This window comes from Pristiophorus japonicus, chromosome 4 (assembly GCF_044704955.1).
Source record: "Pristiophorus japonicus isolate sPriJap1 chromosome 4, sPriJap1.hap1, whole genome shotgun sequence".
Classification (NCBI taxonomy): Eukaryota; Metazoa; Chordata; class Chondrichthyes; family Pristiophoridae; genus Pristiophorus; species Pristiophorus japonicus.
In genome coordinates, this window is record NC_091980.1 from 26,605,626 (window position 1) to 26,623,088 (window position 17,463).

Sequence of the window (17,463 nt, forward strand, 5' to 3'; positions counted from 1 at the left end):
GGTGGTCCCCACAAAGGACTTCTGTTTGGCAGAGCGAGTCTAAAATGAGCTATGTTAATGTGAGATAATGAATTTATAATAAGAATTACTTTTTTTATGCTGAATGGCCACTGTATTTGTGTAAAATAATGGATGAAGTACAATTAATGATAACGGTTAACAAAGAAATCAAGGTTCCGCTACCAGTCAATAACCAGTTCATGTACCAGATAATATGTACCATACTAACGCACTGTCTATGCCCACCTGCCTTCCATTGGACAAGTGTGATGTTATGTAATGATGTGTGTATCGTTGTCCTGCGTCCAGGTGGGGGGGGGGGGGAAGGTGATGTTATGTAATGATGTGTGTATCGTCCCAGTACCTTAAATGTATCGTAAGTACTATGCCACACCACAGAGGGCGCTGCGGTGGGAAACCCTGGTAGTACCTGTAACAAAGGCTATATAAGACTGTCCACCACACCTGGGAGGCACTCTGGAGCTGAACAATAAAGGACGAAGGTCACAGCAGTTAGACTTACACCAGACCGTGTGGAGTCAGTGATTTGTGTGCTACATACACCACAAAAGTCATTAGCTGAGTCCTCTGCATCAGAACTAGTGCATGACCCCAACCTCCGGCGAGCTGGTACCAGAGCTATCCCTTCCCCCTGCCCTGGCTGCAGCGCACTTGTGCCCGGTGTCTCACCGCTTGCAGATCCCGCCTCTTTCCTATAAAAATTACACACAATATCAGTATGTGAACTGGTAGCTGCGACTGTGAAATCGAGTGACGGTGTGTCTTCATCTTCACATCTTCGTGGTCTTTCTCCACTGTCTGGGCAGGTTGTAGTTCTTGGGCATTTGAAATGAAAAGGGACACGCGTCGGGTTGTGGTGAGGGGAGAGGAGAAAGAAAGAAGTGCTTGCTTACACCATCTCAGTCAAAAAGAGATTGTGGGATGGGGTAGGAGTGGGATGAGAGAAGGAGGATTAGGTATGCGGAGACCCTTATCTTCAATCGTTCGGCCCCGTCGTTGGCCAAGGCCTTAGCAATGGCGCTTCCGAAAATGTGTAGCATCGTACCTCCATAGAGGTTTGAACATGCAGGCACGCCTCACCCCTTCCGGTTAGTCCCTGCTACATCCAGTTGTGCATTACCTTCTCCAGCAAGAAAGAGGGAAGTGTGTCAGTGAATATTGTACAATCTGTTTGCGAGATGTGGCTGACAGGGTTGAATAGCTGCCAGTGTGTACAAGCTGTGAGATGTAGGTTTGAGGTTAGAATTAGGAGCAGAAGAAGTCCATTCTGCCCCTCAAGCCTGCTCCATTAATTTGGTAGGTGATTGATAGGGATGTGGTGAATTGAGCAGTGGCTGAGGCTAGTGCATGCTGTAGTTAGGACACATGGCAGTTGGTAGGTTATGGCATTTGAAAATGAACACACAAGTGAGGTCATTAAACTTCTTCCTACACCACAATCATTTTCTTGGAGCTATACGCCTGGCATTGACCTCCACGGCTATTTCTTGCTGTTGCCTTTTGAGCAAGTGCCTGGAGAACCTTCTGCCCCCCTGAAGATACATTCTCCTCTGTTCCACCTCTTCAACCACGGCCACCGATGCAGTGACCGAAACCTTGGTACACGCTCTCTCCCATGGATTGTTGATTGTTGCATAGCACACTATTCCCAATGATGTCAGCACCTCCAGAGCCACATTGCACCTCCCTTTTAAGGCTAGGTTTAAGTAATGCTTGGCACTCACAAAATCCGGTCCCCTGCTGCTGTGTGCAGCTAATGAACAGCGTGGGGAGCACTGCCTTCTTGCAAACATCATGGTAATACGCAGGCAGCATAATGTTAGTGTCCTGCCTGCATTTCATTCAACGGGTGTGGGTTAATCACACATCGCGATCCCTGCGCACGTTCTCAGGGGTTATTTAATTTAACCCCGACTACCTTTAAGGAATTCTATTTAGAAATCTATAAACAGGAGGATTACTTCCCATTTACAGTTATCTGGGACTTGGCAGTTCAGTGAAGGATGCAAATGTGGTTAATCCAAAACAGTGACACTAAGATAACTATCTACTGCTTTGGGTCGCTCACCTGACCAAAGTCAGGACCAATTAAACAACATTTCAATATTGTCCGACATTTTAAAGATTCATAAGAAAACATTTTAGCTTGTGTTTCGGAGTTGGTATTATACGTTTTATTTGTAACGCTAAATATAAAAATGATTAGTTTCACATAACTTTCAACACGCACACACATGTATGTGCATGCACACACGTCTTAGAGGGAAAGAACTGGTACTTATATACTGCGCTTGAAATCAAGACAGCAGTTAACCAAGTGCGGCAGTAAGGAGCCGCAGTAAAACTGACATCAATGGGGATGAGTGGGGACGATTGTTGTGGCAATTTCAAGCCAATCATCTCAACACTATGACATCTCTGCCCACCACATTGAAAGATTAGGGATCCGTTTTGTGCGCAAAAAATGGGTGCTGCACCATCGAGTTTCTAGGCCTATGAGTCTCAGCCTCAACATAGCTTCCAACTCCAGGCTGCTGAGTTGATACAATCTCATTTACAAAGAGTTTCATTGGTCACTACGGAGAGCATCAACCTGAGGGAAGGCTGCCAAATAGATCACACAATTGAGGTGCAAAATGTAGCGGTGGACAGGTGTGATGGAACTCAGTTGACTCTGATTTGGCTCAGTGTTAGTGATGAACACACCAAGACTTTCCTTTTGCTAACGAGTTCTTTTAACCCCAATCCCGACCAGTAGTTTATGTTTTTACATCAGTTTATGAGATGGTATCCTGTAATACCTGTTCACTGGGGTGCATAACAGCCTGGTAAAGGTCTTTCAAATAGGTACAACAAATATTTTTTATTAATAATTCTTCTCGGGATATGGGCATCGCTGGTTAGGCTGGCATTTTTGCCCGTCTCAAGTTGCCCTTGAGAAGGTAGTGATGGGCCTTCTTCTTGAACCGCTGCAGTCCATGTGGAAAAGATATTCCTACAATGCTCTGAGGTAGGGAATTCAAGAATATAGACAGGATGACACGAGACTCGGAGGGGGACTTGGAGGTGATGGTGTTCCCATCCATAAGGAAATAATTTGGTAAGCTGTTTTTTCTGCTTTATTTTTCTTCACAGACTGAAGTGTTAAACATATTGAAGAAATGTGCCTCAGTTTTACGTCTGGAGATTTTCTAGTACTAGATATATATATATCTATGTGTATATTTCTTACAGGGAAAGAGACTGAATCTGTGAAATGAGTCGATGATTTTTCTGCAGCAAAATGCCAGCTGGTTTGATGTTCAATTTCTTTATGATTCTACTTTCGACTGTTTTCACACAAAGTAAGTGCCTTAATTCCACCAATCACAGTCATATTGTTTTACTTCATCATTCTGTTTAATGAATTCATGCACTTTGCATTCAGGAAGGTCTATGGCCTCAAATTTTCCCAATGCCGTTTTTTTGCATATTGCCAGAGTTACGCCTGTTTTTTTTTGGCCTTAACTATTCCAAAAAAATAAGTAGCAAGTTTCCCTGTTCTATTTTTTGAAATTGGCGCTGCGCAGCCTGTCCTGTATTTTCAGTGGGTTGAGCCTAATGTCTGCGCCTCAAAAACAACGTTCCCCCTTCTGCACATGCGCAAAAAAAAAGGATGTTTTTGACGTGATTGCTATGGGCGCGCATGCCCAGTACAGCTCCTTGTCTGCATTCGGCTATTTTTAAAGGGCCAGTTGTGTGTGAGAACTTTAATTGCCATTGGAAAAATCGGAGCTACAATGCAAGATGCAACGCTGAGGTCTGGAGGCGAGTGCAAAAAGAAGTGGCAGGACCTTGGTCAAGTAGTTAGTGTAAGTAATATTTTCATTTATTCAATGGAATTGTAATTGTAAAGGTGACCAGCTATATATGTCCCACCCAGCAGAAAGAAATCCTCCCTAAAAAGTTATGTTTTCATCTTTGCAGAGGAAGCTGGCACACAACAAAAAGGAAAGAACTCAAACAGGAGTACAGGGGCAGGGAGGTATTGCTACAGTTGTACAGGGATTTGGTGAGGCCACACCTGGAGTATTGTGTACAGTTTTGGTCTCCTAACTTGAGGAAGGACATTCTTGCTATTGAGGGAGTGCAGCGAAGGTTCACCAGACTGATTCCCAGGATGGCGGGACTGACTTATCAAGAAAGACTTGATCAACTGAGCTTGTATTCACTGGAGTTCAGAAGAATGAGAGGGGATCTCATAGAAACATTTAAAATTCTGATGGGTTCAGACAGGTTAGATGCAGGAAGAATGTTCCCAATGTTGGGGAAGTCCAGAACCAGGGGCCACAGTCTAAGGATAAGGGGTAAGCCATTTAGGACCGAGATGAGGAGAAACTTCTTCACCCAGAGAGTGGTGAACCTGTGGAATTCTCTACCACAGAAAGTTGTTGAGGCCAATTCACTAAATATATTCAAAAAGGAGTTTTATGTAGTCCTTACTACTAGGGGGATCAAGGGGTATGGCGAGAAAGCAGGAATGGGGTACTGAAGTTGCATGTTCAGCCATGAACTCATTGAATGGTGGTGCAGGCTCGAAGGGCCGAATGGCCTACTCCTGCACCTATTTTCTATGTTTCTAATTTTCTATGTCCCGGCAAATGTGCACCCACTGACACCCTTGGAAGAGAGGGTCACTGCTTTGATGGGTCCTGCCTGGAGAAAATCAACCACCACTCCACAAGCTGGGCCCACACTCGAGGGAGAGGGTACATCCTGCAAATTCCACAGTCTGGCTTTGCTAAATATTAAGTACTGCGTGAGAAAACCATGCTTCTGTTCATGCAGATTTCTCAGTCAGCTACGCTTCGGTTGATGTAATGTGCTAACATTTATCATGGTCTTTCAAATCAGCCTGCTGCCTGCGCTGTGTGAGCCTACTCATGTCACCCACCCTGCCCCTCCTCTGTTGCTAACCATTTGTCTGTTCTGTTATATTTTGCAGAACTTGAGGCCAACCCCGACGATGCAGAAGAAGATCCAGACGCGGACGAGCCTGAAGAGAACATCTTCAAATCTCACCTTCCAGGCCAAGAGCATGGTGGGGAGGGGGAGGTAATGGATGAAGCCCCTACTGTTATACTCACTTTTGAGGAGTTGTAGGTGCTGCCCATTGAGGTGCCAACCCATTTGCTGGTTGTTGTTGGGACATTCCATGGTTTCCCATCATCCAAGGCTGCGGGTCCCAGTGGGATGCAGCAAGGTATACCCAGGGCCCCACCGTCCAAGGATGCAGTGGGGTGCAGCGAGCCAGGGTAGGGAGGACTTGGAGAGCTCACAGTGCTCTCCTGAGGTGCAGGATCTAACAGATGTGGTTCACTTGATGACAGTGAGTGCGGAGAGTATTGATCTTAAGTGATCACTCCTGGACACCATCAGTGGGGTGGGTGATGAGGTATCGTGACGGTCGGGAGAAATAACAACACTCTCACGAGAAATGGGAACACTGTCCGGGAACATGAGGGAGGGAATGCCTCAGGCAACGGATACAATGTCGGTGCACATGAGGGAGGGGTTGTCGCAGGTAGTTGAAACATTGTGGATGAACATGAGGGAGGTAATGTTGCAGGTAGTTGAGGCACTGTTGCTCAACATGAGGAAGGGCATGTCACAGGTAGTTGAGACACTGTCGGCGAACATGAGGGAGGGAATGTTGTAGGCAGTTGACACACTGTCAGGGCACATGAGGGAGGGTATGTCGGAGTTAGGTGCTACAATAAAGGGAACACACCCAGATCCCACACCCATTGACAGAATCAACTCCCACTCCCACACCAATCCCCAGACCATCATCTGAAGAGGCCCAACCAGGGCCTTCCACATTACTAGCTGCGCATTACTCGAGATGTTCGAAAGAATAAGCTTGGTACCAAACCGAGAAAAGCTGCGCCACCACCTGTGGGCAGGGGTGGAGTTACCAAGACCAAGCGCAGCGGACGGTCATAGAATAAGGTGGAGGAGAGATGCTGTTCTTTTATTCTTTTTATTATTGTTGTTACTGTTGTAACTGTTCTCAAATTAAAAGTTTTTTGTAAGTTATATAAATTTACAAGTTTAATAGTTTGTAAGTGATGTTAAAGTTTTTAAGTGATCTTAGATTTGTAAGCAATGTTAAAGTTTGTAAGTGATCTTAACTGAAAACTTAAAAGTTTGATACCAGAATATTTTTATTAAAGTTAAGTTCAGTACAAACAAATGTTTGTTAAACTTTTGAATAAAATATATTTTAAATTATAACTGAATTATTTCCATTATTTGTTCCATTACGAACACAACTTTTTCAAGTAAACAAGAAGCATTTCCATTATTTGTTCCATTAACACAACACAACATTATGGAACAGGTCCAAACTGTAAACTTGGTCAATTTGGAATAATTGCCGCTGAGCCTTCAGGCAGCAAAGCATTCATGGATGAGCTGCTGGCGCAAGGCTCAAGCAATCGTTAAATGGGCACGACAGCCCACCCTCCTCCGCCGTTGTGCTCAGGGTTCAGGTAGTTGCATGGCTTCCTCGTCCTCCTGCTCCTCCTCGACATCTGCATCTTCCTCCTCATCATCAGCCACTCTCACCTCAGGTGGGTCTTCTATGACCAGCTGCTGCTGCCTCATGATGGCTAAGTTATGCAGCATGCAGCACACAACAGTGAACTGACCGACAATCTCAGGCGAGTATTGCAAGTAGCCTCCGGAATAGTCCAGGCATTGGAAACGATATTTCAAGATGCTAATGGTCCTCTCTATTATGTTGTGCATCACAATGTGCGACATGTTGTATTCCAGGTCAGCTTCTCTCCGGATTACGTGTAGGGGCGTCATGAGCCAGGTAGTGAGGCCGTACCCTTTGTCACCCAGTAGCCAGCTCTGCCCTTCTGGCTGTTGCTGCAACATGGCAGAAATAGCGCTCTCGCGTAGGATGAGCTCATCATGGGTGCTCCTAGGGTATCTTGCGTCAACTGACATGATGCGATGCATGTCATCACACACGTGGTGCACATTAATAGAGTGGAAGTCTTTTCTGTTCCTGTATATCTCGAAATCCTCCAAAGGTGCTTGCAAGGAGATGTGGGTACAATCAATGCAGCCCTGAACATTTGGGAAGCCAGCAATCTTGGAGAAGCCCACAGCCCTTTCACGCATTGCCTGGGTGGTCATGGGGAACTTTATGTAGTCATTTCTCTGGGCATATAGTGCAGCTGTCACCTGCCGAATGCAGATATGTGTTTCTTGTTACGAAATGGTTCACACATCTCCAGTTGGAGCCTGGAACGATCCAGCTGCATAGAGTGAAAGTGCAGCTGTAACCTTCACTTCAACTGACAAAGCATCCTCCTGATGCTTCTAGTTTGCAGGATTGCTTTTACTAACTCACAGACCTCGGTTACAACTTTTTTGTGGAAACGCAGCCTTCTGACACAGTCTGCATCATTCAGGTGCAGGTACGAACACCTGTCTCGATATAGCCAACATGGGTAAAGCTTCCTGCCTGTCATCCTACGTACTCTGAGGTTCCTCATGCGATGACATCTAATCAATTGTCTCCTCCGCAGCACCATCTTGCAGAAGGCTTGCACGAGTATGGCATTGTCAGTATGGCCCCCATGATTAAATTATACCTTTGCAAGAAGCTCAAAATGGCAGGCAGGTCAAGCTTCTTTGTTGTCTCTCTCCACAAGATCGACGCTGTAGTATGGACCACACCCAGGTCTGAGCATGCGCAATCGGCTTGCTTAGATCCGAAAACACCTCCCCCCGCTGCTGGATTTATTTGATGATTAGTGACATAGTGTAAGGGTTCTCATCCCTTCAGTTCATCTTCCACACCCTCCCCCCCCCCACCCCCCCACAGCCCCCCACCCCCACTCTCCTGGGCTTCTTTTGATGCATAGTGGCATAGTATAAAGTTTCTCATGCCTTCAGTTTGGCTTCCGCACCCCCAACCCCACTGGGGCTTCTTTTCAAGCCGAGTCCCAAGCCCCTGTGTGCGGGCAAGGGACTGATTCTGCCGGCCGATGCTCCGACCCTCTAGACTGTTTTGGAGACATTTGGTGGTGGTGTGGCACTTTTAAAAATATCCAAACTTAAAGGATTGCATGAAACCTCCATTCTCTGCATTTTCAGTTGGAAAAAATTAAGCTTGATGATGCATATTTATGTGTTCTTCGCCTAAAAACAATGGCGTCTTTCTACGCTGATTTTTTGATGTGCGCTGGTTTCTCTTAAGTGCCCAGAAGGTTTTTTGGGTCACATAGGAGAAATATAAGTTGGCCAAACTTGCATAATTGTGAAAAACTGGCGCAGACATCAGGTTACTATGACGCAAAGAAAAGCTAACCTAAAAAAATCATAAATAACTGAGTTACCCTGGTGCACGATCTTTGGGGAAACTTGGATTTTAAAATTTAGGCTAAAAATGTGGCACGCCAAAAAAACGGCACAAATTACTGGGGAAAATTGAGACCCATAATTTTCATGTCTCTGCTCCTTTAGAATCAGAGAGTCATAGGGGACGAAATTGTGAGCACCCCGTTTGGGGCATTAACTTTTAAAAGTTTAAAACACTAGTTCCAAACACTAATGATTTCAAACTTTTAAAACATTCGGCATTTGCCCAGTATGCAGCACTGCTCCACTTCTTTCCTGGAGTGCAATCGGCAGCAGGCGGGGCGGTGAGTGGAGCAGCGTACACACCAGGCCGTGCAGCGCTGCCGTGTTGAAATGCTCCTTCGCTCCCTGAAAGGGACGGGTCATCACTGCAGGCTCTGCAAAGGAAAAAACTTACCTTCTCCACAATGGCAGCCGCGATCCCGCCTGATCAGCCCAGCACTCAAGCAGACTATATATATCAAAGAAACATTGGTCCTCGTACCGACCCTGGGGAACACCACTGTGTACCTTCCTCCAGTCTGATAAACAACTGTTCAGTTGATCTTCTCCCTACAGCCGGTCGGTAAGTGCTTAGGGCCCTGTTATCGCCCCCCAGAGGTAATAACGGGAGGCGCTAAGGAGGCCAATTTCGAGACCTCTGTGTTTAAACTTCTCTGTGTGTACATTAAGCACGGAATCTTTTTAATTTTGGTAACTGTGATGTGAATTGCTATTTAATTTAGAGTCATAGATACATGGAATTTATTACTTTAACTAAGTTCATTTATGAAAAAGTAAATTTTAAAAATGGTTACAATGAGGAATCTACTGTTACCCTTGAGTATCCAATACTATTTGTTTACTGCTGTAATTGGATTGAAGGCACCTAATGAATGAAAGATGAAAATGCAGTCCAGCGATGTAGCAATGGACTATTGATTGAATGATGTGACCATGTCACCAGAGGCCACCTGGAAGTATCGGAATGCATTAACCCAAAGGGCATTTGTCACAGCCACAGTTGACCAGGAGTCGTAATGGTAGCATAGTAGTTATGTTACTGGACTAGTAATTGAGAGGCTTAGAATAATGACCCAGAGATTTGAGTTCAAATCTGATCACGGCAACTGGGGAATTTATATTCAGTTAGTTAAATAAATCTGAAATGAAAAGCTATTATCAGTAATGGTAAGCATGAAACTATCTGATTGTTATAATACCCATCTGGTTTGCTAATGCCCTTTAGGGAAGGAAATCTGCTGTACCTACTGGGTCTAGTCGACATGTGACTCCAGACCCACAGCAATGTGGTTGACTCTTAACTGCTCTCTGTGGTTCAAGAAGGCATCTCACCATCAACTTCTCAAGGGCAATTAGGGATGTACAATAAATGCTGGCCTTGCCAGTGATGCTCATATCTCAAGAATTAATTAAAAAAAACATTTTTACAATTGCTGAAGTACAGAGAATAGAAAGAATAATCAGTGGCCACAATTATATAGAAATACTTTGGGGGAAAGATTGCCCTTTGTGCCCTGATTGGGGGCAGTAACCATCTGTGGCTGAGAGTTTTAGCGCCCGCAATTGCCCCTCAAAGGAAGCGGAACGCAATCTCACGCGCTGCACTTCCTTTGGGGTGGTACCTGGAGCACTAGTGGGGCACTGAAGGAAGCTCTATGCTTCAACGCCCCTTCCCTTGCTCTCTGCAAGCCCAGTCAACCCTGCAAAATCCTCCTCACGACCATCTGGGGCCTTGTGCCAAAATTGGGAGAGCTGTGCGACAGACTAGTTAAGCAACAGCCTGACATAGTCATGCTGACTGAAACATATCTTTCAGCCAATGTCCCAGACTCCTACATCAACAGCCTCGGGTATGTCCTGTCCCACCGGCAGGACGGATCCACCAGAGGTGGCGGCACAGTGGTATACAGTCGGGAGGGAGTGATCCTGGGAATCCTCAACATTGACTGTGGACCCCCATGACGTCTCGTGGCTTCAGGTCAAACATGTGCAAGGCAACTTCCTGCTGATTACCATCTATCGCCCGCCCTCAGCTGATGAATCAGTACTCTTCCATGTTGAACACCACTTGGAAGAGGCACTGCGAGTATCAAGGGCACAGAATGTACTTTGGGTGGGGGACTTCATTGTCCACCATCAAGAGTCACTCAGTAGCACCAATACTGACCAAGCTGGCTGAGTCCTGAAGGACATAGCTGCCAGACTGGGCCTGCAGCAGGTGGTGAGAAAATCAACATGAGGAACAAACCTACTTGACCTTGTCCTCACCAATCTACTGTCGCAGATGTATCTGTCCATGACAGCATCGGTAGCAGCGACCACCGCATAGTCATTGTGGAGGCGAAGTCCTGTCTTCACACTGAGGACACCCTCTTTCCTGTTTTGTGGCACTATCACCGTGCTGAATGAGATAGATTCAGAACAGATGTAGCAGCTCAAATCATTCATGAGACGCTCTGCGCCATTAGAAGCAGCAGAATTGTATTCGACCACGTCATGTAACGTCAATCTGACCAATCTGTAACGTCATGGCCCGGCATATCTCTCACTCGACCATTACCATCAAGCCACGGGACCAACCCTGCTTCAATGTAATTAGGAATGGGCAATAAATGTTGGCTTTGCCAGCGACACTCACATTCCATGAATAAAATTTTAAAAAGATATTTGGAGCCTTTATTTCCTATAACCTGGAATTAACTATATCCTCTCTTTTTATGTAGATAATTGTTTGTAGTAATGATGTATGTTTTTATAACACTAGTAATAGATACTCTAAATGTATAATGGAATTGTTGTTTTTCACTATAATAGTGCCTGCAGTGAAGGCAACATGATCAGTTAAATATAAAAATATGACTGTAAATAATTTAACTCCAATATAAATAATTACTAACATTGGATTAAGGAGATGTAATTTGATATTAAAATGCTTACATTGTTTCTCTTTCTAACAGAAAACCGAACTCATATTTATTTTTTGGATGAGGGAGATGACATTCCATTAAAAGGACCAGACAATCCTGGGAATGGCCCTGTTGTCTGGGAATGGAAACCACACTCAGGGCAAGCAATCCAGCGGCTGGTTACTTTTCACAAAGGGAGTTTGGGACGGTGGGTCGCACGTTGGAACCATTGGACTGAAGCCATTAAGGACTTGTACAATAAAGCATTTCAGGATGGTGATTTCATTAATCTGAAAATTAAAACTCCCACATTTAAACTTGCGGGATTGCTCATCTTGACTCAAACACAGCCGAGTAATAAAATCCTGAAACTGTATGAATTATTTGGGATCAAAGGTGAGTGGGACAAAGACTAGAAAAGGTTCAATAAAATGATTCTCGGTAAATATATTTTGTATGTAACGATAAGAGATTGCCAGAATCACGTGAGGTTTATATCACCCAGTGCAGAGAGCAGCTCTCATTAAACAACCAGGGGAAAGGTTTTGTTCATTGTTTCTCCTGAAATAGTCAACATGAGTAACAATGTTTTGATAATGTCACCAGAAATAACAAATCGAGGAATCTACCCTAGAAGAGAGTATTATGGTCTGTACACTGGCGCACTCTCTGTAAGATGTAGTGAATTCTGTTACCACACCAATAAATCACTTGTAGTAATCGGCCTCAGCACTGTGGGACAGGTATACGATTGGCCAGTATCACTGCTCCTGATTGCTGTCCAGTGAACCTGTTAGATGTGTCACTTGGTTCAGGTCCCAGAGGAGGTCGAGTGTCTGTGGAACTTGTACTCTGCTAAAGAGTTAATACCTTCAGGAAAGCGGGAAGAAACATGACAGAGAAAAATAGATATATTGTGTCAATTCAATAATATTTATTAATAATAATAATATTTAAAATCTTTAGTGTAAATAAATCAACATCTTTAAATGGTGCCAACAAAAGATGTTGCTGAATAGCTGCACATCCTGGACAAGGGAGAACCAGTTGATGTGGTATATTTGGACTTTCAGAAGGCTTTCGACAAGGTCCCACACAAGAGATTAATGTGCAAAGTTAAAGCACATGGGATTGGGGGTAGTGTGCTGACATGGATTGAGAACTGGTTGTCAGACAGGAAGCAAAGAGTAGGAGGAAATGGGTACTTTTCAGAATGGCAGGCAGTGACTAGTGGGGTACCGCAAGGTTCTGTGCTGGGGCCCCAGCTGTTTACACTGTACATTAATGATTTAGACGAGGGGATTAAATGTAGTATCTCCAAATTTACGGATGACACTAAGTTGGGTGGCAGTGTGAGCTGCAAGGAGGATGCTATGAGGCTGCAGAGTGACTTGGATAGGTTAGGTGAGTGGGCAAATGCATGGCAGATGAAGTATAATGTGGATAAATGTGAGGTTATCCACTTTGGTGGTAAAAACAAAGAGACAGACTATTATCTGAATGGTGACAGATTAGGAAAAGGGGAGGTGCAACGAGACCTGGGTGTCATGGTACATCAGTCATTGAAGGTTGGCATGCAGGTACAGCAGGCGGTTAAGAAAGCAAATGGCATGTTGGCCTTCATAGCAAGGGGATTTGAGTACAGGGGCAGGGAGGTGTTGCTACAGTTGTACAGGGCCTTGGTGAGGCCACACCTGGAGTATTGTGTACAGTTTTGGTCTCCTAACTTGAAGAAGGACATTCTTGTTATTGAGGGAGTGCAGCGAAGGTTCACCAGACTGATTTCCGGGATGGTGGGGCTGACCTATCAAGAAAGACTAGATCAACTGGGCTTGTATTCACTGGAGTTCAGAAGAATGAGAGGGGACCTCATAGAAACGTTTAAAATTCTGATGGGTTCAGACAGGTTAGATGCAGGAAGAATGTTCCCAATGTTGGGGAAGTCCAGAACCAGGGGTCACAGTCTAAGGATAAGGGGTAAGCCATTTAGGACCGAGATGAGGAGAAACTTCTTCACCAGAGAGTGGTGAACCTGTGGAATTCTCTACCACAGAAAGTTGTTGAGGCCAATTCACTAAATATATTCAAAAAGGAGTTAGATGAAGTCCTTACTACTAGGGGGATCAAGGGGTATGGCGAGAAAGCAGGAATGGGGTATGAAGTTTCATGTTCAGCCATGAACTCATTGAATGGCAGTGCAGGCTAGAAGGGCTGAATGGCCTACTCCTGCACATATTTTCTATGTTTCTATGTTTCTATGTTAATATCTAAATGAGGCTAAGGTGACTGTCAAATGAATTTGATACAAAACATAATCCAATCCTGAAATGTCATAGTGGCCAAAATATGATCCTGACTGTACTAGCTCTGGACCATTACATAGGATTACATCGGATATACAGAACATAAACAGGCCATTCGGCCCAACAAGTCCATGCTGGTGTTTATGTTCCACTCGAGCCTCCTCCCGTCTTTCCTCATCTAAATATATCATAATAACCCTCTATTCCCTTCCCCTCATATACTTATCTAGACTCCCCTTAAATGCATCGATACTATTCCCTTGAACCGCTCCCTGTGGCAGTGAGTTCCACATTCTCATTACTCTCTGGGTAAAGAAGTTTCTTCTGAATTCCCTATTGGATTTCTTGCGTGACTATCTTATATTGATGGCCTCTAGTTTTGCTCTTCCCTACAAGTGGAAACACTCTCTCTGCATCTACTCTATCAACACCTTTCATAATTGTGAAGACCTCTATCAGGTCACCCCTCACCCTTCTCTATTCAAGAGATGAGAAAAAAGAAAATTGTTCCTGAGGTGTTGGCTCAAACTGCTCCAGAATGAGTTGACCATAATAGAAAGTCAACTCATTTACATATTTTAGTAGCACTCATGGTACATAGTGCATGGTACATGGGGAATGCCACATAGGTCAGGCACCAGAGTGTTGGGTGCCAGCAGCTAATGGATGGCACCATTGATTTGATCTGACATTGGAAATAAAGTCCCTGTTGAAGATTTGATTTTTATTTGTCCTGTTGTAGGTGGGACTGAACTTCAGGGTGGACATTTTTAGAACAAGCTTCTCCTGAAGTTCCATTGCTCTTGGATGCTCAATGATTGGAGCTCTGCTCAGGTGCATTCTGGAAGCACACTAATTTAAATAACGTCTGGGACTGTAATGACTTTTGATGTGGGTTTTGTGCACAGGCTCCCAGTGCATGTGTTGGGAGGTCTTACTGAAGTGTGCCCGAGAACAGAGTAGGACTGGAGCCTTCTCCATGTCTGATAATATGGGCGCTATATTTCCATCACACCCTCCTCTGGTGAGATTCAATCATCTGTCCATTGTGGTATCACCATCCCCAAATGCCATCCAATAAATCTCTGCCCAAGGAAGCAGTTGAGGCTGACTCATTGAATGTTTTCAAGTCAAAGATAGATAGATTTTTAAGCAATAAGGGAATTAAGGGTTATGGGGAGAGGGCGGGTAAGTGGAGCTGAGTCCACGACCAGATCAGCCATGATCTTGTTGAATGGCGGAGCAGGCTCAAGGGGCTAGATGGCCTACTCCTGTTCCTAATTCTTATGTTCTTATGTTCTTATGTTCTTAACCTTGACCTGACCCCAGATCCTCCAGCAGGGTCAGGAGTAAAGTTCACTGACCCCACTCTGCCTCACTTACATTGGTGGAGCAGGACCGAGAAATTTCAGGCGCAATATTTTACTGATTAAAATGCACTGTTAGTAACCTGACCTGGCTCTTTAATGCAGCAAGATACAAGTGCTGATGATGGGCACATCTTACTGTCAGTTAGAACCTAATCATTGGATTGTACATGCCACGACTTACACTAAATCTTATTGATCTGTTTTTCACAGTTGAGTCAAGTCCACAGAGTGCTGTGGTGGGCAGTGACGTTACACTCAGCTGTACCATCTCCAAACTCTCAGATACAGTCAGTCTTCAATGGAAACAGAGAGACTCATCTCAGCAGAACAGGAGGAACACTGGTCAGATCCGAATAAATAACACAGTCTATCTGATAGTCAGACATGTTGCAGTAGAGGATGAGGGATTGTATGCTTGTGAAGTGCAGGAAAATGGATCCATTATTCTCACAGGAAAAGCAGATTTTTATGTGTCCAAATGTAAGTACAGTTACCTCACAGTAGATATTAAAGAGTTACTAATATAAAACTGTTACATATAAAGTGGAGTCATACATGTCAACCATCAGCACTTCCTGCTTACAGTCAGCATGTGGGCGGCCTGGTGCACATATCAGCATTGAACAAAAAACTGGCCTCTCTCCCCTCAATGCCACTTCTAACCCAGTTCTGCTGCTATTGGAAGTGATTCCAGCTGCTGCATACTCTCGGCTTCAAATAAGCATTGAGCTGGGAGAAGAGGGAAGGGAAGAGGGAAGGGCAGGGAATCAATGGCCATGAACGGGAGAGGGAAGGATGGAAATTATGGGAATGTAGAGGAGAGATGGTGGGCAGAGGGAAATGACAGAGGCTGGGAGTGGGGCTTTGGCGGAGGAAAAGGGGAAAAGCTGAGACTGGCACTTTGGAGCAGAAGATAAGAATTTGCATTTGTGTGGTGTAGAAAAATGGCCATTATTAAAATAGCATCAAAACTATTGATGTGGATCAGGGTAAGTCCAGAACTACCTTACAGTAAATAGTTACTGATGTAACTTACACACAAAGTACAGGGAGCACAGAGACATCATATTATTTTACTACAGAGTGGAACATTGGTGTAAATGTAACATTGCAATACAGTGGGCAAATATCAACAACCAGGTGTTGATGAATCGGACAATAAATAGCTAAAGGGTTGAAGGTGGATAGAAACATTCTCACACAGCTCATCAGTGACCAAAACACAGAGACAATTCTTTTCTAAATATGGTTCACTGCGACAATTCTTTTCTAAATATGGTTCACTGCAAGGGCACTGCAGCATTAAAGACCAGCCTTGAATATGTACTTAGTACTTTTCCAATACACACACAGAGGGGACAATTGTGATTGACTTTGTTTGAACATCATTGGTAGTACAAGAATTGTACCGGCAGTTATGTTGCTCTGTGATTGTCAGCATCTGATATCAATAGATAGGGAGTGGAGGGAGGGTGGGTGGTTATAATGTGGCCTGGTTCTGTACAAGTAACTGAGTGGGGAACCACTTCACCAGTTGTCGAGAGGCAAGTGGGGGAGAGGGACAAGGCTGCAGCTAATATTTGTTTTACTTGTCTAGAGTTGTCAAAGTAAGTGAAGCAGTTCAACATCAGAAGGTAGAAAATCTGAATTGCAGCATTGTTTAAATAATGGTACCAGAGATAAAACAAAAACAGAAAATGTTTTCAATCACAACATCTTGAAGAAAGAAATAAAACTATGCTTCACTGAGGAAGAATGAAATGGATGTCAGTATTAGTGAGAAAGAGAGCTGACTGAAAGCTTGGTCAAAAAGATAGGTTTTCAGTGTGTGTGTCGACAAAGTAGGAGGTTTTAGTGTGGGAGAGAATGTGGATGAGTAATTTTGACTTCGTGCAATAGTAAGTCATCTTTGTGAGATGTAAAATGTGCTTCCAATTCACTACCAGCTTGTTGGGGTAGAAAGAAGACTTCTCTCCTTAAAGGTGGACTCCCTGATATAAGGAATCGACATCCCCGCCCATATAACGACCACGGAAACCATCAAATGAAACCGCCGGTACAACTAGTTTATTTCGAGCAAATGCAAGTACAAGTACAAGAGGTTTCAATTACAATTTATACAACTTTCGAGGGTTGCTGCCCTCCTACAAAATCATTGATTGGTCTACTGCTATCAGCGAAGTAATATTGATTTGTTGACTCTTATCAGACTAGCTCTGAGTGGTTCTTTCCCACCTGTCCATCTCTCATCACATGTCAATCATGTTGAACTTTGCCATAGTCCCTATAACGTGTGAAGTAACTCTATTTAAAAAATATTGGCTTCCTTTTCTCTTCCCGACAGAACTCGGGATACAGTTTTCGTTTGTCAGATTCTGTTTACAGTTTAGGTTCCCAAATATTTGTGTCCCTACATCTCCGTACATCTTCTATTTTCTG

The 17,463-nt window shown here is 44.2% G+C and overlaps 1 protein-coding gene across 1 annotated transcript in view; it reads left to right on the forward strand.

Annotated features, from left to right (window-relative positions):
• LOC139262434 (obscurin-like) overlaps nucleotides 1-17,463 on the forward strand; it is a 145,838-nt gene that overhangs the window by 16,161 nt on the left and 112,214 nt on the right. The window contains exons 3-4 of the mRNA XM_070877624.1: nucleotides 11,403-11,747; nucleotides 15,235-15,504. Coding sequence (XP_070733725.1) covers nucleotides 11,403-11,747; nucleotides 15,235-15,504 — 615 coding nt within the window. The remainder of the gene's footprint in view (nucleotides 1-11,402; nucleotides 11,748-15,234; nucleotides 15,505-17,463) is intronic.